The sequence below is a fragment of the Crocodylus siamensis genome, chromosome 1 (assembly GCF_052110815.1).
Source record: "Crocodylus siamensis isolate JL-2025a chromosome 1, ASM5211081v1, whole genome shotgun sequence".
NCBI lineage: Eukaryota > Metazoa > Chordata > Crocodylia > Crocodylidae > Crocodylus > Crocodylus siamensis.
Genome location: NC_143395.1, coordinates 40587392 through 40612186, shown reverse-complemented (window position 1 = coordinate 40612186; position 24795 = coordinate 40587392). Strand labels below are relative to the sequence as shown.

Genomic DNA, 24795 nt, shown 5'->3' with positions numbered 1-24795 from the left:
TGTTGAGAACTATGCCTTTTGAATATTTTGTTTTATCCAAATGTTTGTCTTGCTCTTTGTCTCTTTTTGTTTTCTTTTTTTAATATGTACATCTTAAATTACAAAGTGACAAAAGGAGGGATCCAAAAAACAATTTGATTTTGCAGAAGGGTGGGAAGTTTTATTAGTGTTGAAAAATTTAAATTTGTTCAAGGGATGTTTTGTCGAGCATTTAAAAAAAAAAAAAGGAAACTACTTTCTGGAGCCTTCTGTGTGCATTACATTTATTGAGGAGAATGGGAAATTTCACATCTAACAGTATTCCAGTTTCAAAACCATACTATAATACACACTAGTTTATAACATAATATATCATACTATAGCTTTCATTCTGTACAACTTTAAAAGTTTTTCTTTTAATTCAAAGGCTACTTAGCAAATGGCAAAAGACATTATAAACTGCTTGAATCCCTTCTATAGTTTACTCTTCCTTCACCTCTCCAAGGTTATGTTCCTTGTCTTGCTGTTCGTGGCTTTAAACAATTCCTCCTTTTTCTGTCTCTTGGCTCCTCTCCTTTCCTTTCCTTCCCTTGATTTCTCCTCCCTTCTTAATTCTGTTTCTCCCCCTCTTGACTTTATTCCCCATAATGGCATCCCTTTTTATTATGTTTCAAGTGAGTTTCTATGCCTTTTAATCTTTCTTTAATTTAATTTCACTATCTAACCTTTCAGTTCTGATTACCTATAACTCTACTTCTACCCTTACGGTGAGTTGTTTTATTATTTATGCTGCTGTATCCTAATTAGATTGTACGTTCTTGGAGCCAGGAACCTTGTCAAGCCATTTGCCTTTAAAGCCTCAAATGCACCTATGATAAATAAATTGATTAGCACTATATAATGATGGTAATCCTAAGTAAAGCTAATAAAATGGGTAAAAAATGAAACAATTCTCTCCTGCTCATTCTCCACTTTTGCAGAAACATTTTTAATTATTATTGCTCTAGCTTTTGTAGCCATATTACCAATCACTGAAAGCAACTTAATGAGTTTTTAATTTTTCCTGGCAATAAGCTTCATGGCTGACATGTTTTTGTAATTATATATGTTTTAATATCCAGTGCTAATATTAGTCAGAGAATCTTTTAAAGCTTTAAATGAAAATCTATGGGAGAGAAAGTGAACAAAAAGGTCTATCTTATCCCTCCATTTTGTGTTAAACAACATTCTAGACTTAAAAACATGTTTCTGTGCTCAGTGTTTTATAAAGCAAAGTTATCATGTAAAGCAAAAATATGCAATTATCTAATTACATGAAAACCATGAAGGTTCACTTAAAGGTCAAAACATGTTGTTATTGTACAAACTTGTACCATGTGAATCAATGTAGCTATCACTGTAGAAGATGCAATTGTCTGATGTTTTTCAAAAGTTTTCTGTCCCAGCATAGGTCATATTTGCAAGAATATTTTCCTGGACCTTTTCTGTTTTTAGTTATAGATTTTAAAAAGAAGCAGCAAAAGTTCAGGGGGAAAAGTCTTGGAGGGACAGTAGGAAGAGAAAGCAACGTTCCCAATACTGTGTTCTTGAACTGTTGCATATGCTTTGTCTTAATTATTTTTTTGAAGTTTTGAAAAAAAAAGGTGGCTACGCCATATGGAAAAGTTTGTCAAGCTTTGTTTTATCCCTTGAGTTCTTAATAACGTGTTTTGACTAATAAGTGGATGTGGAAGCCAAGAGATGGGTATTTTCTGGGTTTTCCTGACCATACACAAGGAGATTAATTTTAAAAAAAAATCAGCCAATCTACCACCTTGATATTATGAGTGAATTGCTTAATGGAAATATATATTAGCTTTGAAAACTAACAACAGTATTCTTAAAACTCTTTTTGGGTAGTAATTGAGTAAAACTAGAGGTTAATGTATCTGTTATGCTTAGCTTCTTCTGAGTAAATTACAGTGTTTTAAAAACTTCTCTAATCATCATGCATTTGATTTGCTATTTTTCAATAGGTATATACCTTAGGATAGATCAGTTTGTCTTTTAAAATACTGTTATTTTATTAGTAACTGATGTTGTTTTCATCAGCTGAAGGTGCTTGTGGAGGAACTCTACGTGGGACAAGTGGAATTATTTCAAGTCCTCATTTCCCTTCAGAGTATGAAAATAATGCTGATTGCACATGGACCATTTTGGCTGAACCAGGAGACACCATTGCTCTGGTCTTTACAGATTTCCAGTTAGAGGAAGGATATGATTTCTTGGAGATAAGTGGAACCGAAGCACCATCAATATGGTAAGTTCAATGAAGGGACAATGATCCTATTCTATTTTCTTGTTTGCTGGAGAGCTGTTCCTAAGGACATGTATGGGGATGGTGTTTTGTTTGTATATGCTGGTCATGAGCATTTCATTCTATATTTTTTCCTCAGAGTTCTTGACCATTCCGGAGTAAAAATATTTTGATTTGGGCTTTAATTGGAAGACTATACTCCAACTCCACCTTCCCCCCGAAAAGTAATTGTATTTATAGAAAGCTTTAGGCCATATGCAGGCCTAAGTATGATTAATTACCTGTGCCGGTAGGAAAATTAAAGGTGTAAGTGAAATGATCTATAATTATCTGTATCTCTTACTTTTTCTATGACAAACAATATGGGAGAACCCCAAATGACCACGCTATATTTGGTACCAGCTGTTCCTTCTCCCCTCCCACTTCTCTCAAAAATGTTAGCTTGATTCCCTAGGAAACTGGGGTATATTTTTCACACTTGCAAGAAAGCTGGCATCCTGCTCGTGTTCCAGATTAAATTGTATTACTCACAAGAGTACTGCAAGCACCTGCAACATTGACTTTGCTACTCAAGGTATATTGAGAGTGAGGGTGTTTTTTTTTTTTTAAAGTTATGATAATCTAATCATCTGGTCATGTATTTATGTAATTCTCCCTCTATTAGATGGTGTTAGAGCTTCTCTACCGGGTATTATTACTACACCTGTAACATGGTTTTCTTTCTAGAGAACAAAATATAGATTGTTTTGTTGATAAAAATGTTTATAAATCTGTTTCAGTCAATTCATTTCAGAAGTGCCCAGGCCTTTATTAGGGTTTGAAGCATAGGTGATCTGGATCAAGCTTTGAATATCTGGAAAGTGTTTGTGTTGTGTCTTCTCTGATGTAACCTAGACAAAACAGAATGGTAGCCAGTTATAGATAGCTAATGGAGATGATCTTCAACTTGTGCTTTTGGATTTCTGATCTAACTCACTTGGTACCATAGCATTCTGACCAATCATACAATTAAGTATATTAATATCTTGTAGTTTTAGGTAGTCAGCACTCGGTTTTAGACTACTTGTTTCAAGTAAAGTGTTGCATAGTGAAGGAACTGTAAGTGGGGTTAATGACATGCGTAGATTTTTCCATTTTGTGCATGCTCTTTAATTTTCTTACCCTCTTAGTGGCTAACATTTAGTTCTGTATTGCTTTGTGTCTTAGGGCAAAACTTAGAACTAGAAGTTAAAGGTCTTTGTTCAATCTTGCAGTACCACATAAAACTCTGTGTGTCTATGTATGCAAAATCTTGGGCTGGGGTCAGCAGCATATAACTTGTAAGCTGGATCTGGGCTGTGGAGCTGTGGTCTCCAGTTATGTTCTCATGGTGGGGCCAGGCAGCAAGGACCTACACAGGGGCTGGCCAGCAGAGGGTTCTCGGGTACCAGGGCCAATAGCAAAAAGGTGCACTGGGGTTTTGGTGCAGAATTGTGCCCACACCACAGAATGGGGGCAAGGAGAAGCAGGATCAGGGAAGAGCTGAAGTGGAAGTGGCCAGGTTAGGACTTTTGCCTGCCTTGGACTTGAGCTGGGTTGTTCTGGCCGGTAGCTCCAAAAAGCTGCTGACCACTAATCTAGAAGGTATTTCTCGGACTAATATTCACACATTCATTTGTCCAAATTAGTTGATGTTGTACTGAAAGGATGTACAGGCAACATCAAGTTTTTATGTGTGCAGACAGTTCTGTCCCCCCAAAACTTGGCCATAGTAATTTTTTTCCCATCATGCATTTCTTATTATAGTTGGAAAACAGGTGACTTTTTCTAAGCAGGAATAGGGTAAGCATCTAATAATTAAAAATATACCTGGTACTAACATTAGTTAGTTCTGCAACTGGCTTACCTAATATGTTTGGTTTGGAAGTATTTAATGTAGCGTTGTCCATCTTCAAAGTGACTGGGGTCTGCAAACCCCACAGACTGCACCAGAAGGGACCATATGCCTGTGGGCAACACCAGAGCAAGCCATGGGTGCAGCCCAGGGCACATGTAGCAGAAACTGCCACCCCACCCACCATTGCTACACCACATACCTGCACACACATATCTACACTGTTAGGTATGGGTGAGCCCCCATCTATCCCGACACCCTGCACTGTGAGTTCCTAGGCTTACCTTCAGCTTCCTGTTTAATGCCATGCCACCCTATCCCCTGGGGTGGGAATAGGACAATAGGAGCCAGGGGAGCTTGGAGACTACAGCTGTAGTTGAAACCAGGGTGGTGGGGGCAGTAGCAACCAGGGAGCCACCAGTTTGATAGCCCTGATTTAGTATACTAAAACCTGATTTGTGAGCAATTTCATAGATTTAGTATACAGTTTTGGGTGCAATTGTCCATCACCAAGAATTTTACTTCACAGTACTGTTACATCCTTCTTGGCACATAAATGCATATTTTATCACATATGCATACATGCTGCTGAACAGATGCCAGAAGAGTAGCATATACTCTATGTAGAACAATCAGAGCAAGCATAGAACAGAACTAACCAAAAGGAAATTCTCTCTGCTCAACATTAAATGAAGTTTTTTTTTTCTGAGAAATTATATCGGGAACATTAATAGGATTCTCCATCATGATCCACTAATTTGGAACAAAGTTACATACTCAGCTTTGTTTTAAGCAAAAGCAGTTACCATAGCTACGCTAAAGGCATATTCACTATAGTGCATGATGTTATCTACCTCAGAGATATTGTGGGTTCGGTTCCAGACCATCGCAATAAAGCGAATATCACAATAAAGTGAGTCACACGAATTTTTTGGTTTTCCCAGTGCATATAAAAGTTATGTTTACACTATGCTGTAGTCTATTAAGTGTGCAATAGCATTATGTCTAAAAAAACAATGTACATACCTTAATTAAAAAAGACTTTATTGCTAAAAAATGCGAAGTGAGCAAATGCTGTTGGAAAAGTGGCACCAATAGACTTGCCCGATGCAGGGTTACCACAAACCTTCAATTTGTAAAAAACCCAATATCTGCGAAGCGCAATAAAGCAAAGCGCAATAAAACGAGGTATTCCTGTACTAAACCGAGTGATATGTTAAATAATGAAGTTGAGTATTTAAACCTAATGGTCTAATTGTGTATCATGTGAAAATGGGATTTCCCCCGCGGGCCCCCAAGTTACTCCCATTTTATCCAATCTGGATTCTTGTAATGCTCTAATATAGAATTTCTATTTCTAGGACATTTTTTTAAACATGGTCCAGTAATGATGATTGTTCTTTCAATTAAACAAATGTTTGTTGGTGGAACTAGCTGAACATTTTCATAATGAAGTGCTTAGGGAGAGAGCATACATCACTACTGCTAAAGCTAAACATAGGTGGTGAGAAGAAAGATGATGATTTCAGCCTGATGATTCTTTAGTGATTTGCTTTTTCTATATAGCACAATAGCTGTATGTGACCCTTTAACTAACATATAATTAGACAAGGTTTTTAATCCTAGGTGATTACAATTTAAATTGGGCATTACATAAACAATTCAATATTTAGCTGCAAGAGTGAGAAAACAGATTCTTAGAATAATACGGGCTAGAAAAAATGGTTTGTCTTTTTATCACAGATTATGTAACACTACACAGGAACCTTGGGTTTACTTCAACCAATGCATACAAAAACAATTTACATACATACAAAAGCAACAGCCTTGTACACCCAAAGATCATACATGATGGGTAATATGGTTTTTAAAAAGTCACTGTTGTTTCATTTTGTTTGTATCCTAGGCTTCTAGTTTGTCAGTGGTAAAGACAAGGGGACTGTCAAAGGAGACCTGCAGTGCTTGAGGGGTTGCATGTTTCTGTGAGTTTGTCTTCCTGGTATGGCATGTGTAGTCTCTACATATAGGTAGTGTCAAGCTGTGTTTAGACTTACCACCTTTATGTTTACATGAATTGTGGTATTTGATGTAAGTGCATTTCTTATAAGTTATAAAAGGACTATGATTGCATAATGTTTTTTATACCTGGGAGAGGCATAAAGCCTGAATGGCTAAAGAGAGATAATCACTGGAAATCAGCATTCAACATGGGTGTGCTAAATAGCCAGGCCCTTCCAATGGCAAATTTACATACTAAAAGAAAAGACCATAAGAACAGTACCTAGCTATTCTGACCACTTGGAGGAAGGACATTTCTGACAATGGGAAAACTGAGTAAGAGGCAGTATCTTCAGGATATTGGATTAGTATTCTTCATCTCTGAAAGGACATAAATATTCTGCTGGTTTTAATTAGAACAGGAAAGACTTCTTCTCTGGTAAACAAATATAACTTTGTGGGGACAAAGGAGATATATATCTAGTGTGGGATCTCCAAAAATCCATTGGATGAAGTGTATAAATGGCCAGATAAGAAACCATGCCTAAGCTTTGCCTTGAGAATAAGTCTTTTAGTTTCCCCAGATTTAGGAGAAGCTTTAGGCCCTCAGCCACTGGGCTGAGTATTTGGGCTAAAATAAAGGTCAGAAGGGCCTGGGAAAAGGTCAGAGGAAGGGGCTGCTATCTAACAGGTTGAGCTGGGTAAAAGCTACATTCTTGGGTTTAAAATGCAGGATTAGATCAGATGATTGTCTTGATTTGTTTTGGTTTCTTTATTTTAATATCTCAACATGTGGTTACTGATTTAAGTTCCTTTTGTCACTATAATAAATCATTTTGTTATCTTTTATAATTTACTTATTGGCAGGGAAGGCAAGTCTGATTTCAGAGTATTTGACCATACAGGCAAGCCTCTTCCCTAGAAGCAAATCCATCTTTTCTAAGTGCATGACTGGACAAGGGTGTTATTCTTCTGGCTGGCAAAGTCACCTCTGTTGAGACCTGGCAAGAACTAGGTGAAGGAGATAAAGCCACAGGCCTTTGGAGCATCTCAGTCTGTCCTCAGTAGTTAAGCAGCAAACAGCAGGGTGGTGTTTCAGGGCAGATGTGAGAATACCCCAGAAGTTCCCTGACAATCCATTTGCTGCTTTTCTCATACACAGCATGAACAGATGCCTCCCTTCTCTCAACCTCTGTCACTTGGGCACCCCAACCCCCTTCTATATACTACCCCTTCCCCAGGGGCAGGGGCAGAAATTAGAGACCAGAGGAATGGGAAGAAGCCATGCAACGGCTGTCAGGGTGCTCATGCGCACTCCTGGCAGAGACCCTCTAGCTGTGTAGCACCTCCTTAGACCTGGCAGCTGCACATAGTGCTGGCCCAGCCTGGCCCACATGCCCTCAGACAGAACTGGGCCATCTCTTCCTGTGACCCAGGGTCCTGGCACTGTAGGCAGATGCTGTGTGCCCTCAGGCTGGGCTGGGTCCTGCCTCCATGTGCCCCACATGCCATTGGGCCAGGCTGGCTCCATGGAGGCAGGACCCAGCCTAGCTCAATAGCACACAGCTTCTGGCTGCAGTGCCAGGACCCTGGGTGACAGCAAGAGTGGCCCAGTTTTGCCCGAGGTTGTGCACCAGCAGGATAGGTCTATGCTGTGCACCATGTACGTAGGTGTACACCTAGATGTACACCTTGCTGGTGTCGTTTGACCCCAGTACTCTTTCCTGCCATGGCGGGGGGTCGGACTCGATGATCTGCTCAGATCCCTTCCAACCCTAGAAACTATGAAACTGTGTATAGCCCCAGGTCTGAGATGGTGCCACACAGCCTGGGATCTCTGCCAGGAGTGGGCAAGAGCACCCCAATGTGCTCTGCTGTTGCTGGAGAGGGCTGTGCTCCATATGGGAGGGGGTTGGGGGGGGCTACCCCTCCCAAGCAATCCCTCCCACTCCCACAGTCCTTCTCTACCCACAGTTCCCCCTACCCCCATGTCCCTACTTACTGGGGACAGAGCATGCGTGAATCCACTGCTGCAGCCTTGCCCCACTCCTTTTTGCCCCAGCACTCTGAGGCAGCATGCTGGAGCAGCATGGGCATCCAGAGATACTCTGGCTGGGGTCCAGAGCATCTCCTTGGAGGACCCAGCCTCTGATTGCCTCTGGGCACACTCCAGGAACATGCCCTCCACTACTTTTTTTCTTGCATGATTTTTTTTTATTATTATTTTGTTTTTAATGTGCCTCTTGCAGCATCTCAAACTGCTTTGAGGCACCACAACCAGCATGTGCTTGCTCATCTGGATGAGCCTTAGAGACCAACGGGTTCATCTCTTGCCTTAGAGACCAACTGGTTCATCCTACTTCCTCAGAATCTATGCTTCCTTAGATGTTGTTTCATATGAAACCTTACGCTTCTCTAAACCACTTAATTTCTTGCAGTATTGTAACTAAGGGCCAGGCAGGGCACTAAGTCTTGATGACAATTTACAGGAGAATGCACAAACACAGCAACCACCACTGTTGCTTTCCCAGCTGCCACCTCCTGGGCAAAGTCCAGCAATCTAGCCACAAAACTGCTCAGTTGAGCCTTTTCATGAAGAACTATAAGTAATGCACCAGATTTGTGGGTATAAATCACTAATTTCATAGGAAGTCTATGGAGATAAGCTAATGTAAGTATCTAGCCCTGTATCATATAATTAAAGCATCATCTACTGGATTACAATAAAGAGCATCATTCCTCTAAAGTTTGTTCAATAAAGTTCTCTGTGCACTGTATAAAGCTTTCTGATGGTGCATTTTACACTAAAAATTTTTCCTTTTCTTCACCCGCCAGAAGGAAAGACAGACTGTCAGCCATGCAGACAGAGGAGGATGAGCAACTTTAGTTTTAATTAAGCTACAGCTTTATCAACTCCTCTGAGAATCTTGCCAGGCAATAAATTATACAGTGAAGGTTCTCTCTCTTCCTGACTTTTGGTGATAAGTTGGCCATTACCTCCCTTTCTGCCCAAGGAGGTCCCTGATCTGCTGTGGTGAAGGTTGTGGACGAAGAGGGAACTTGACTTGGCCAGTACAAAGGTGAAAGAAAAACTGCTTTCTTGGATGAAGAGACGACAGTAACTAGTATAGTCAACAGCATATCCTACATCCCCGTCTTACACAGATCCTTATCATAGAAGTTGCTACTAAGGAGCAAGTTGGCTCAGTGAGGGTATAAACACCTTTCCCTTATACCTAACACAGTCAAATGAGCTGCTTCCATCTGCTGACCACCTATTCCATCCTTTATAACTTCAATGGCTTTGAGAAGTGGTGACCTTTTTTCTCTTTCCCTTAGGGCATTTGCACACATACATTTGTCTGTTCCAATGCAGTGGAGATCTGGAACACTGGAGCAGACTTGATTAATTGAGTCTGCTCTCCATGTGACCTGATGTGCCTGGTGTTGCATTGCATGCATTTGTATAAACAGCAAAATGCGAGTCAGTGCTAAGAAAACGGTGGTGGTACACTTTTGAACTAAAATGCCCTTGATGTGTGTTTGTTTAAAAGTGTGCCACCACCATTTTCTCAGTGCTGATGTACACTTCGTTATTTATACAAATGCACGCACTATAGCACCGGGCACTTTTAAAGGTGCCTGGTACTGCAGTGCCAACATGTGTACAAATGCCCTTAATAAGACAAAGACCACTCTTACCCTGGTTAAGTGCAGACGGCGGTGAGTATGTTTCCTTTTAGGTTGAAAGGAAAAGACAGTCACATAATTACCCTTTGGCTTTCATCCATTAGTTTCCATGTGCAAAGTGCATAGCACATTTTGTCTGATGCATAAACAACAACAAAAGCATAATGAATATCATGCCTGGAATTTAGCATTAACGCTGCTTAGCACTTGAAAGTTTTTTAACATTTTCAGAGATGAGTAACAACATTAACTAGTATAGCTTTGTCATCCAGAGAGAGTTTTATATTTGCAAAGCGCAGCTGAAAATATTTCATAAGGTTAGTTTAATTTACAGAATGAGAGAGGAAGATAATTTGTGTTTGTATATGCTTCTTCAGAGGATTGAAGAAGTAAAGATGAAGTGGGCAGGATAGAATCCTGAATATTTAAAAAACCTTTATCTTATTTTACATGAAAACGAGTACAAAGTGTTATGCTAACCAGGGCTAAGTACAAATGTCCAAAAAGCCCCTGGCAGAAAGTGTTCTAACTATCACACTTTATTTAAAGTGCTGTAAGTTACAGTATGTTTCAGCTGAACAGACATGCATTGTTCAGTTGGGGGAGGGTGAGGCTTGGTGCCTGCCTCCACTCGCCAAAGCCAGCAGCTGAGCCCCAAGCCAGCAACTTGTGGAGAGGTCCTCATAGTCAGGGCAGGAGGACCCTTATTTCCTTTTTTCCCACAGTGGCTGCTTACAGTCAGCAGTCTGCACAGGAGGGTGTGGGTGGGGAGAGGGGCCACTCCAGCAGCAGCTGTCAGGAGACAGACCCCAGACTTCTTGTTCTCCAGCACCCTCCTGGCCAGGCTGTGACATGCTGCAGGGCTGGGGCAGCTGCAGGGACAGAAACCCCCCTGTCCCCACCACCCAGCTAGGCTGTGCATGTGGCTGGGATCAGAGGATCTGGCACAGACATTTAATAAAGCATTTTAACAGAAACTGCTTTAAGTTGGTACACATCCATCCAGGGTTAACTTGGGCCACAATCCACCATTTTTAAAGTGCTGTGTGCCATGAATGTCTGTTCTGTTAAAACACTTTCTGCATGCTTAAAGTACATTAAGTGTAACCTCTGTACCTAGCCTAAATGCATAACTGTTTAATAAACAGAACATCAGATTCCATCTTTTTTTCCTTCTGGCTTTCTGTGCATCAAAACCTCTCTTTCTTCTGCCTCAAAACTCAATTTTTCCCTCAGTGTCAGTCTGTGTTCTGCCTTATACAATGACAGCTTCTTTTCACTGTCCAAAAAACAAAATGAGATGTGCTTAGTCATAATTATGCATAAATCTTTCCTAAGTGCACTGAATTAGATTCTTTAGATGTTTTGGATATAGAGTGCTTCATCTGGATCTCAGAACTGTTAAAACAGGACCCAGGAAGGATTATGGGCTCAAAGATGACACACGAATGCCTAGGCTCCTATGTTTTACATAAATTTATCTTAGTTCAATCTCTGTGACACACTGTACATCACTGCATTTACCTGCAGGGACATTCTTTTTATGTAGTCCCATTACTCTATGATATTTAGTTCCTGGTTAATAAAAGTCAGTATGTCAAGACTTCCATTTCCTTTGCCATGATGTTCCTTTGGTAAGTGAACAGTTCCATCCCATTATCAATGAGCTGCTTCATACTAACCTAAGTGCCTACCTGTTATCACCCAGTTGTGTAATGGGTTGGGGGCAGGCAATAGTGGCAACAGCCATGGGGTTGCCTTTGTAGGGGATTGCAAAAGCAACAGTAGTGGCTGACTATGCCTCTGCAATCAGCATGGTAAAAGCTGGCATTCCTGCCCTGCTATACCTTGCTTGCTGTTTGCCCGTATTCACCTCTCCTAGCCCAAACCAAAGGTTAACTGTTCAATCCCAGTGGATCTTAGTACAAAGGTAATAAAGCATGTATATATTTAGTATAAATGCCAAAAAAATTCATACTTCGCAGTGTATATTACATCCCAGCCTTAAGTCATTGCTGTTCACAGCAAACTGCAATTGCTAGACCCTTGCCAATTTTTCTAGGCACGTTGGAAAGCGTGTCTAAAAGATTTGGGAATGCAATGAGACTTTCTAAATCAAGCTGATACAATGATGTTACTGTTTTGATGTTACTTTCTCTCACTGCCGTTATATCTTAAATAGATCTCTTCAGAACATTTGCAACTTTTTGTGATGTATTTGTACAGGGTCTTGCCTAATGGAGCACTCATCCATGATTGAGCCTCCTGGGACTCTACAACAATATGAGGAGTAGTAGTCACTCGATGAGGACAATTTTGGAATTTGTCTTTGTAGCTAGATAGATAGATAGTTAGCTCTTGTTACTATAGTAGCCTAATACCTACTGAGTAGTGAAATGAAATCCCAGTAACTATAAATAAATTTATATATTTTTGCTTCCCTAATAATACAAGGGAAATGTGAATGAATGCCTAAAGTGCATGTATGTGCATGCATGCATGGGATGGGGAGTGTGGGAAGTGGGGGAAGTGTAGTGTTTAAATGAATGTTGCTGCATGATAGTATAAGTACATGAAGAGTTAGTTATTGTGAGAACACTGAGTAGAAGAAAAATAATAAAAATGTGATCTAGTTCTCCAAGGCAATAGAAAAGTTGAGAGCAACCATAGTAAATCTGGAAGGCAGGGAGAGGGGAACTATTATCAATGGAGCTTTAGCAAGTTCTTGGTCAGCACCTGATTTTTGTTTCAGGAATGATGCAAGGCTCTTCAAGGACTTGTAGTATGCCAAAGTTGTACTGCCCTCAGCTCCCATTTATGTCAATAGGTACTCAGTAACTCATAGAATCAGGCATCTCCAACATACAGCTCTTTTACTGTAATATATCTCAACTATTGTGATTGTAATTTTAGCCATAAACATTTCCTTTGAAAGAAACAAGTTTTGTTTATAGAACTCATTTTTTTCCAAATACCATATGTTTGTTCTTACGATCAAATACGAGAGAGTAACTGTTTGTTTTATGGCGGAACAGTCTCCCCTTTGAGCTAGTTCTGAGTATGACATAAAAATGTCACAATTAAGAGGACCCAACATTTAGAAACAATAACATACTGTTTTTACACAAAGGTAACACATTCAGAAAACGAATTCAGTTGTTACCTGTAGTTTCCTCTTTGACGTGATTATACCCATGAGAGAGACTTATTAAACTGAATTGTGAGTTAATGTGTGTACTCAGCAAGACAGACAGATGGACAAAAAAGACTTCACTGAAAGCTTTATTGGCTGGTTTCCCATTCTTTGAATGATTCCACTAACAAGAACAGTACTATAGTCTACATTAACTCAGAATAAACTCATCAATGAGCTGTTCCCACAATAATGTTCAATAAACATCTTGGCCCATGATATTACTGTTTAGTTAGCACACAGAATGTATTGATTACTTCAACTCTTAAAGAATGTTAAATGGAATTTAAATAATGTGGTCATTGGCAACTATATACATATCTATCTAGATATCAATATAGATTATGTATAGATATCGATATCTATATCTATCTATATACAGAAAACCCTCAGTATTCACAGGTTCAGCATTTGTGGTTTCGAATATTCGCGAATGCTGAACCTGCATTTTAAAAACACTTTAAACACTTACTGGAGCTCCTTTGGAGCTACATCCTTGCTGCTGCTGGGCTCCCACCATTGCTGCCGGGCTCAGCCACTGGAGCCATGCCCCCCTGCTCCCCAGCTGCTGAGGGCACTGCATTCACGAACGCAGACTGTGTTCATGAACGCAGTGCCCTATTCACAGATTTTGCTATTGACAGGGATCATGGGAATGTATTCCCCGTGAATGGCAAGGGTCACCTGTGTGTGTGTGTGTGTGTGTGTGTGTGTGTGTGCGCGTGTGCGCGCAACAGGCTGGTGATTTGTCTTTATATGTTTGGATTTTTCAGTGTACTTGGAAAATATGCTGCTTGGTCACACTGATGTTGTGAGGAATAGTTAGTTATGATTGTACAAAAAATTCAAATACTGGTGTAGGTAATGACTGAACCATCCATTTATACTCTTCCCATCCCCAAGTGGGTAAGTGAGATAGGGTTCAACAGTAAAATGAAATGGCTGTGAAAAATAAATGAAAGATTTTTAGTGGCTAGACATTTCAGTGAAATGTGCCACAGAGCTCTAATGAGTGAGAGGGGGTCTGGTGGCCATCTATAAACTCACCACGGGGCACCAGCGGAGAATAGGTGAGGCGCTGTTTCCCTGGGCACCACAGGGGATAATAAGGAATAATGGCCACAAATTGATTGACAGCAGGATCAGGCTTGATATCAGGGGGCATTACTTTATGGTAATGTAAGGCTGCCAGGCTTCGAAATGGGCTCCCACGGGAGGTGGTGCTCTCTCCTACCTTGGGGGTCTTTGAGAGGAGGTTGGATAGATATCTGGCTGGGGTATTATGATCCCAGCACTCGTTCCTATCCAGGGCAGAGGGTCAGACTCGATGATCTGTTGAGGTCCCTTCTGACCCTTGAAACTATGAGTACTGAAAGCACCAACGAGAGAGAGAGAGCCTAAAATGAAAAGCAAGTAATAATAATGCTGAGAACTTAGTACTCTTCAAATTCAAAACATCTAACATACTGGTTATTTGAAATAGACAATAACTAGTGTCTGACTTCTAAAGGCAGAGGTTGGGGGGAGGGTGCAAATAAGGCAGGAAATAAAAATGTACTTTGTCAAAACCAAAAACTATGCCAGCACCCATATTCTCTCCAGAGTTCCTGTCTCTCAATCCTGATTTTGTGATTAAGAAAGGACTTCCTCTTTCCTAAACTGAAGATGTGGAGGTCTGAATCATGAAGTAGAAACATACATGCTTTTGCAAAATGTAAGACATTAGGATAGGTTCAATACCTGAAGCACCCCAAATCCAGAGCTGCTTTACCAAGACACTTCTGAGTAGGTGAAAGGTGCCTGTGAGCAGGTGTTTGTGATAGTCACAGGGAGCTGTTGTAGACCTATCCTCTGAAGGCTCTAATATCAGTGTTAAATGACAAAGATAGTCTTATTTTCAGAAAAAGGGAAGAACACAAAAAGGAACCCACTGTAAATCTATGTTTCAAAGATCAACTTATATCTCACAAGATTTATGTCCTACATTTTAGAACTATTTAAGGAATGTTAAAATGGCATTTTGATATTATCACCTCAAAATAAAGTGATAAAAGATGAAAGTTTAGGGAAATCTTTTGGGAGGATTAAAATAAATGTAAAGATTACACCTTTGAAAAGTTTTTAATTAAAGCCATTATAGGATAAAAATGGAAAATTAGAACAGCAACAAATATTTAAATGAATAGTAGCTAAATGAGTAAAAGTGCATCCTCTATTAATGCCCACGACTGAAAAGACTTCAGGTCTGTTGTGTGGAGGAAGTTTTTCTCAACTGTAACCACACAAGCCTTATCTTGGTACAGGATAATTGGGTAAGATGGACTTTGTATCAGTGAGTCGTAGTCATCACCTAGATAGAAAGGTCAGTGTTAACTCCTACACTGATGATATTTACTATTTTCTTCCTCACTCTATTTATGTTTAAACATGATACCATTTTTTCTTCCATACAGCACATCCCCTAAATAAGAAGTGCACCTTGTTTTTTGAAAGGCCAAATAAAGGGGAAAAAAAATCTTCCCTTAAAAATGCTAGTAAATACAATATTTTCCCAGGGAAAACACAGGTAGCTGTGGCGTTGGGGGGGGGGGGTGGGGAGGGGGGAGCCTGTGGCTGTTCTGCTAACCCCTAGTTGCAGGATGTTGCTACCATTTGAGTCAAATTGCCCAACCTCTCTTCTTTTCTCATGCTTTAATGGGTGGGTAGGTAGTAGTGCCTGTCAGGTCAGCTGTATGCATGATCTGAGCAAGCAACACCTGTGGACTCTGAAGGCCTATCTTCAGAGTAGGAGGCTCAGTAAGAGCCTCAAGGTTTGGCATCTAGGGCTTGAGTCCATTTTAGAAATACAGTAGAGGTAAGCCAATAGCAACTATATTTTCTTATATGCAATGTATGCTTTTCTTAAAAATCAACTGCTGGGAAATTGGGGTGCACATTCTAGGTGAGGAAACATGGTAACGGCAGTTTCTGAAGCATGAGCCTCTGCCAGCAGAAAGGAACAGTAATGCTGCCATTGGCTAGCACAGTGAACATATAGGGTTCCCATTGTCCACATCCAGCAGCTGGGAGCCCCAAGAGCTTACTGTGTTGCCCCTGTGCATCATGTTCAGCATTATTTTCTCTGTTTCTGACAGATGCTTTTACTGCAGAGGGTGCTATTATCAAATTTTATCTCTTAAAATATGCACCCCAATTTCCAGCAGCTGATTTGTGCAAAAAAGGTGCACATTACATGTAAGAAAATACAGTATGTAGCTTCTTATTATCTGACTTATAACCCACTCATCACCACTGATGGCAGAAGCTGCCACAGTAATTTCTAGATTTATCCTCTTTCCCCTATGTCTGCACTGAATGGTGCACTTTTTGGTTCTGATTAGTTCTTTATGAAATATGACAAGGACCATCTGAGAAAAATATTTGGAAAAGGAAAATCTGTACCCCGGATACAATATCTTTTGTCAGAAAGTTATATGCAGCTCGTGTAAAAAGTGGCCAGAAATTATTCCTATCTAATATATCTATACATGTGATAACAGCAATATGACATTCTCTTTCTTGTTTAATGCACATGTCATATAAATCATTGCAACTAATAAGCTATCCATTTGAGAAGATACACCAAACATGTAATGAGCTTGGAAAACTGTCTGTACTCTCTGCTGCAGGCACAGGACAGTGTGGTGAAACTTGAACTGTTGCTGTCTCAATTCCTATTCTGTGGCTAAGGTGCAGTCTCTCTGATTGATAATCTTACCACTTATATGAGTACTAAAATGAAAGTAAAGAAGAATACTTGGAAGAAATACTTTTAACAAACCATAGTTCACAAACTAGTAGGTATAATTTATATTAGGAGGAAAGTACACTTTGAGAGTCTTTATTCATGCTCTGGGGTGGAGGAGGGGCACTTTAATTAGAGCAGCTCTGAGACCCGTTCTAAAGAAAGCACCCGCAAGTGTCATGTGTATTCAGTGTCCCACACTTCAACATAGTGGTGGGGGCACTTTAGCTAAAGCTCATCAGATGAGCTTTAGTTAAAGTGCCCCACCACCATTTTGAAGTGTGAGGACACTGAATACACATGATGCAGAGGTTGCTGCAATGTGCTAATTAGGACAGTCTGGCAGACTCAGTTAATTGGGTCTGCTGCAATACATGCTATTAGCATGGGTCAGAGAAGGTATCTGACATATGTATGTGCCCCAACTCAAGAATATTAAAACATAATATTTAGGGACAACCCTTTTTAAGCCGGTAGACTGGGTTATTTTGAATTCAAGAGCCTTAAAGGAGTGGGCTGAGGAAATTTCTGCTACTCTCATGATGTTAATAAATCTTGGAAATTTAAAGAATGTAGAGAAATATAAGATCATTATTAGTCCAAGATTTAAAAAGGAAAGGCAAATGGGATGACTCGGGTATGTATATTTTAACCTTAATTCCAACTTGAATAATGGTGGCTTTTTACTCCTATATTAAAATATAGGAGTATATATTGCTAGTAAACTTGTTTCTAGGTCTGGTAGATTAAAACTGATTTCATATTTTAAGGAGATTACAATCTTAATTAATATAGGAAACCAGATGTAGTATATTTAAATTGTTTCAGAATACTTGGCTAGATATCATATAGAATTTTTATTTTAAAAAATAACCTTATACAAATATTTTAAAGGATGTAGAAAAGAACTACAAAAATGATTCAATGGCTCCTTATAGTAAGAGACACAAATCTCGTTTAATTTAAATTTGAAATGCAACTTATTTATAATGTGTAAGTAAGAAGAAAATGGTGAGTGACAAAGGACACTTTGAGTGTTTTTACATATGCTCCAGGGGTGGGGGTGGGAGCACTTTAATTAGAGTGACTCTAAGAGCTGCTCTATTTAAAGTGTTGCAAAGTCTCATGTATCCCTGCACTTCAAAATGGCAGAGGGGCCAAAGCTCATCAAATGCCATTTTGAAGGATGGGGACACTGATACATGAGATGCAGAGGCTGATTGGAGCACACCAGTTAACACATTCCAGCAGACTTGATTAATCCAGATTGCTTCATTTTGCTGTAATTACAGCACATTGGAGCAGCCTCCCAACACATCTACTGGCACCCTTTGATCTGACAAAGAAAGGTACAACAAAAACCAGTGGAAGATATACCAGATACATTTCAGATAGAAATTAGGCACATTGACAAAGGAGATTAATCATTGGAAGAAAATGCCAAAAAAGGGGTGGATCCTTATTTTTTATGTCTTTTAATTGAGACTAGATTGTTTTTAATTATTAGGCTCAGTGTCAGGATAACTGGACAAAAGTAATGTCTTAGGCTGAGGGGAGAAGTAGATACACTGGAGGGTAAAGCTAGGATTCAGAGACATATTGGAGGTTTTGGAGCCAAAAGAAATCTCATGAGGTTACCAAGACAATTTAATTAGCTGTTGATTATGCAATCAAGGAATAGCAGTAGGTTCTATTAAAGTGCAAAGTCCTGCACTTAGGATAGGACAATCCCATGCACCAGTACAGGTTGGGGGCTAACTGGCTGGGCAGCAGCTCTGCGGAAAAGACCTGGGGTTACAGTGGACAATAAGCTGAATATGAGCCAGCACTGTGCCCCTTTTGCCAGGACAACTAATGACATATGAGGGAGGTCTGTTGCCAGTAGGTCAAGGGGGGTATTTATTCCCCTCTATTCAGCACAGGGGAAGCCACACCTGGAGTACTGTGTTCAGTTTTGGGCCCCCATTTACAGCAAGGATGTGGACAAACTGGGGATAGTCCAGCAGAGGGCAGCAAAAATAGTTTGGGGGCTGGTGCACATGACTTACGAGGAGAGGCTGAGGTTACTGGGTTTACTTAGTCTGGGGAAGAGAAGACCGAGAGGGGATTTAATAGCAGCCTTCAACTACATGAGGCAGGGGGGGCGGGGGGGGGGCAAAAAAGGATGGAGCTAGACTGTTCTCAGTGGTGTCAGATGACAAAACAAGGAGCAACAGTCTCAAGTTGCAGCAAGGAAAGTTTAAGTTAAATATTACAAAGCATTTTCTCACTGGGGGAGTAGTAAAACACTGCAACAGGGTTACCCACAGAGGTTATTGAATCTCCATCCTTGGAGGTTTTTAAGACAGGACTAGACAAAGCCTCAGCTGGGACTAGTAGGGGATGATTCTGCTTTGAGCAGGGGGTTGGACTAGATGACTTCCTGAGGTCCCCCAATCCTAATTTTCTGTGATTCTATGGGCATTTATACACATTCTATGGGCATCTATATGTTTATATACTTTTTGTGCTGTGATGCACTGGAGATCCAGCACATCAGAGCAGACTCAACTAATCGAGTCTGTTCTGCACACGAGCTGACACGCCCAGTGCTGTGTTGCATGCATTTGTAAAAATGGCAAAACGTGCATCAGTGCTGGGAAAAAATGCCACACGAATCTCTGTCATATAGGACTTCAGAGGTAGAAGACCTAAACTGTACAGAAAGCTGCTTCTCTTGCCTTCTTTTTCTATCAGCTACCACCAGAAGACTACATTAAAGAAGTGAATTTTGTATTCAGCTGTGAAGATAATGGAATCTATTTCCATCCATAGTTCTCCAATAGCTCATAATCTTGAGCTATTTGAGAAGTTCTATCTTCTGTTTTCACATGTACACTTTGAAGTTGATAGTTTTATTTGTGAACCAAACTGTCTAGGAAGATATTGGTTACTTAAATACTGCTATGGGAGGGTTTAAAGACAAAAAACACTGCTAACCCAATACCCTCTCAGTAGGCAAATAGCGATGACAAGTAAATATGCTGTAATTTAGCCCAACTGGATTTTTAAAAAAATTGTTAACATATACATTCACACATAATAAATAGCTGTTATCTATTGGGAGCCTACATTAACTTGGGGATTGAATGAACAATCTCTCTTACATATATATATTTAGATTTGGAACTTTAAGACTGGAGGCATCAGTGATTATTAAAAAAACTAAAATGACTGGCATCAAACAAAATAAGTATGGAATTTTTCATGCCGAGAGAATCTTATACCATTGTCAAATCTCATTCATTAATCATCTGCTAGCTTTACAGCAAAAAAAAGTTTAATCCTCTAAATTTTTTTAAGGACCTTCATGTACTTCTCAGAAGACTGATGAAAAGGATTATTTGATCAATACCAATATGGTTTTCAAAGAGACTATGTACATTTTGCCATCTCCAAGTTTTAAAAAATATTTCATACTTCAATATTTTGTTCTCCAGAAGTTCTCTTATGCTCAAAGTACAATATCTAGAACAGTGATCTGCATTCAGTAGATTGTTGGATGTATTTAAGCAATCTTTCCTATATATAAAAGACTTGATTATGTTTAGTTTGCACCTTCTGTTTTGGATTCTACTTCTAAACTTTTTAAAAAATTCTTTAAAAAAAACTTGTTTTGTTTAACTTTTTTTTGTTATTAACAATCATTTCTATCAACTGGAGCATAAGTAGATTGGTTATGTATATCCTGAATTAAAGCAATATAATTAAAAATACAAAATGTTGTTAGTTTTTGTTAACTTCAAAAGCCAAGATTCAAACATCTGATGTAAGTTTAATGTATATTCCCATTCAGAAAAAGTTTTTTCACCAGTAAGTTCAGCAATACATAAAACAATAAGTGTGTTATAAGCAGGGATCTGGGTTTTCTGTTTCCCATGGAAAAATGGACAAAACCATGGATTCCCTGTGTTTATTGGAGAAAATGATTTCCCCTTTTAGCAGAGAAATCCATGCAGTCTCTGTTTTTGCAAAGAGCTCTTGCAGGCTGGCACAATTCCAGTCTGGAAGAGCTGATTGCAGAAAGGGTGGGAAACCCCCAGCCCTACCCGGAGAGGGAGTGAGAGGGGGAAGGGTGGGGCTCTGAACCTCTGAGTCAGCCAAGGCTGGGCTCATGCTCTGGCTTAGGCTCAGGCTTAGTCTCAGACCTCAGCCTGGAGGTAAGTGGGGCTTGGGGGTTGTGGGACAGGCTAGGGAAGGTGGCTGGGGACTGAGGTCCCTGGTCCCAGGTGGCACACTGCAGCCAAGAGCAGGGCTGGGAGGGTGAGGGCAGGGGTGCCCCTCTGTGGGCTACACACAAGCCAGCCAGCCTGATGGGGGGTTCGCACATGGAAGCTGCTGCCTTCCTGCAGCTGGCTGCACAGCTTTGCAGGCAAGCAACGCGGGACATAGTGTGGTGGTGATTGCCATATGTGGGCTGTACATATGCAGCCTGGATGGATGGCCAGGGGAGGAGGGGCTCATATGTGGCCAGCTAAGGGCTCCATGGCCACAGGTCCACAGCAGCGGTGAGGGATGGTGGCTGGGTGGGGCAGAGGAAGCTTGTACATGGGGAGCCGTGCCAGCGGTGGTGCTGCTGCATGAAAAACCTCTCCACACGTCTGTTGCCATCGCAGAGCCATGCCCAAGGAGCTGTGTGGCTGGCCACAGGGTGGCAGCAGCAGTGTGGTGGCAGCTGTGGCCACCACATGCAAGCCCCCCATCTGCGGGCACGGCTTCTTAAACAAGCAGCAGTGGTGGCGTGGGGTGGTGGTGGTGGCAGCTGCGAGCCACTGAGCTGGCTAGTGGGGTGGGGAGATTTTGCACATGGTGGCTGCCACCACCTCACACCACTGCCACTGCTTGTCTGCAGAGCCAGGCCCATGGACGAGGGGGCTCATGTGCAGCACAGCTCCATAGGCAAACAGCAGCAGTGGCAGCTGCCACGTGCAAGCCCCTACCTGCCCCCCCCCACACACCATCCCTCACCACCACTACAGAGCCATGGCCATGGCCACTGAGGCATGCAACCAGCTGCATGCGAGTCCCCACCTCCCCCTCCCCTGGTCAGCTGGCTGGGTGGCATGTGTGCAGCCCACACATAGTGGGCATCACCACACTGTGGCCCCACATCATTTGCCAGCCAGGTGGCATGTATGTGGCCCACAGACAGTGGCTGCCACCGCATTGCCACTGCAGCGCTTTGCACCACTTGCCTGCAAAGCTGTGTGGGTAGCCATAGGATGGCTGCACAGGGGTGCAGTGGCAGAGTTGTGGTGGTGGCCTCCATGTGTGAACCCCCCAACAGGCTGGCTGGTGCATGTGTGGCCTACAGAGTGGCACCCCTGCCCTCACCCCCTGGCCCTTCTCCTGGGAGTGGACACAGGGGCAAGCCCCCCCTTTTTGATGTACCCCCCCCCCTACAGTGTTCCCTGCCCCACCCCTTTCCCCCCCACACACACTCATCTGCTGTGGTGATTAAATTGCTGTAGAGTTTGTGTCTTGCAGGATACCCATACCAGGATTTCCAAAGCAATTCTCAGCTTCTTCTGCTGCCACTTTAAGAGAAACAGCTGGGCTAGCAGAGTGTGTGACAGCAGCAACAGCAGTTCAGCCAGGAACTGTTTAGGAGTTTGCAGCCTGGGTATGACTTTCCCACCCCCACTCTCAAAACCCCATGCCCCTGCTCTCAAAACCCAGGCATGACCCCCCCTCCCCCCGCAAATCTCAAAACCATGTACACCCTCCCCTTCATTCCCCATTTCCACAGGGTTTGCCCTGGTTACCAACTCTGTTTTTTATGCCACTTATAAAACCTTCCCAGTTTGAACATGAACACTGTTTAGTGATACATGTGGTAGACTCTTCAGCCCTGTTAAGCTGTAAATCAGACATATCACTAAACAGTGTTCAAGTGGCATAAAAAACAGAGTTGGTAACCAGGGCAAACCCTGTGGAAATGGGGAATGAAGGGGAGGGTGTACATGGTTTTGAGATTTGCGGGGGGAGGGGGGATCATGCCTGGGTTTTGAGAGCAGGGGTATGGGGTTTTGAGAGTGGGGGTGGGAAAGCCTTTTTTGTCTGAATTTGCTGAGCTTCAGTTTTCATCTGTAGGGAGATCTTCTTTTTGTCTGTATAATATTTTATAATGTGTACTTTTTCTGGCTTGTTTCCATTATGCCTTACACTGAACATGTGGCACAATTAGGAATGCACTGGGGTGTCCAATCCCAGTGTGGACCCTGCCAGCCATTGATCAGCTGATTTTTGACTGGATCAGACTAGAACTGGCCTTGGTGGAGTCCTTGAAGCCAGCTTATAATCAGCTGATCATTATCTAGCTTTGAGACCACACCATACTATGCATTTGGCTTGATGCAGTCCTGAGCCAACTGACAATCAGATGATCAACAGCTGGCTCCAAGGGCTGGTTTGAACCCTGGTACAGTCTTGCTGGGCACTTGGATTTCAACTTTCTGGTACAGTGAGCAAGTAAAACACAATTAACCCCTAATCCCAAAACCATATGTCATGTCATGCATACAGGGGCTCTATCAGCGGCTCAAAGATCATATTTTTCCTTTTGGTTAATTTAAATATTGTATGTTATCCATGACTTCTCTTAATTAACACTATCTTCTAGTCTTTGTGCCACCTAATTATTTTATAAGTAATTGTTGAGGGACCCAGGCCAAACAACCACACCAGAATGGGGGCCACATGCCACACACTCAGCAGGCGTCTCACTTTTTTGCTTTTACATTTCACTAGCCATTAGTTGGTGTAATTGCAAAGGTATATAGGGAGGTGGTACCTGCTTAGAGTGAGTTAGCTAAGGATGACATGGGTCGTGGTGTATGTGGCTCTTCTGTGGGGCTCCTCTTCCCTTATGCCCCCCCTCTTTCCACTCAGGGCTCCAGTTAGTGCTGGATACACATGCTTGAATGGCCTGAGTCACTGACCTTGCAGCTCAGGTGCAGGAAGAAGAGACAATGTTCTCCAGAGTTGGCATATTTCGGCTACATCCTGGATTCTACTGCAGGTCCATCATCAGCAGTGCCTGGCCTGTGTAAAGAAACAAGTAAACTGATAACAGCTTAGATAGCTGTGCCTTAGGCTTCTTTCTGGCCTCACCGGGTACTTCAGTCATCTTCTCTCAGGCAATCACAGTCTTCCATGGCTTGCCCTGTATTTGTTCAGTCTGGATGGGCCTGCCTGTTCTAGGCTAACCCCTTTGGAGTAAAGTGGAGCCAGGGGAGTAGCAAACCCTACCACAGTCCTTGAGGGTACCTGGCTCCTTATAGCTGGCTGGTGATCACACATCAGTCTGGAGAGCTGAGGTGATCTGGGTCATGGGCTCCTGGACTCTTGCCTTTGTGGGGAAATGCAATGTGCAGTCTCACCTGTATGTGCGTACCCCCTGCCCTCAGGCTGTTGCATACTTACACAGGGGGTTCCAGGTGGGTGGAGCCAATCCAGACCCTTGTTCAGCCTGATGTATCCTGCTCCTGCTGACAAGTGCAGGGAGCCCCTGAGTACCTCATTATTCCCTGCACTTTCTACCTCTGGGCCCCAGGCACTACTCCTGGCACTAGCTGCCTGCTCCCTCTGGGCTGTAGCCTGTGTCCATGTGGAGCTGGGGTTCTGACCCCCACCCCAATCTGAGAGCAGAGCCGGGGTGTGCCTGTTTCATGCCAGCTGCCTGTCTGGCAGCACAGCGGGGCATGGCCTGGGAGTGTGGGCTTGCCATTTCCCCACAAACTTGCCTGAGGATCTGCCATCTGTGAGGTATGCCAGCAGCCTGGCCTGGCCCCTGCTACAGTAATGATTTAGTTTTATTATACTTATAAAAATGTTTAGAAGTATAGACCTTTAATCCCTGAAGGACCCCCTCCTAGAAACACACCAACTCAGTAATGTTTTCCTATATCCAGTTACATTTTTAGGTCTATCACTTAGTTAGT

At 41.9% G+C, this 24795-nt stretch overlaps 1 protein-coding gene across 1 annotated transcript in view; it reads left to right on the top strand.

Annotated features, from left to right (window-relative positions):
• CSMD1 (CUB and Sushi multiple domains 1) overlaps positions 1 to 24795 on the top strand; it is a 2270760-nt gene that overhangs the window by 1025110 nt on the left and 1220855 nt on the right. Inside the window, exon 5 of the mRNA XM_090033387.1 lies at positions 2071 to 2278. Coding sequence (XP_089889513.1) covers positions 2071 to 2278 — 208 coding nt within the window. The remainder of the gene's footprint in view (positions 1 to 2070; positions 2279 to 24795) is intronic.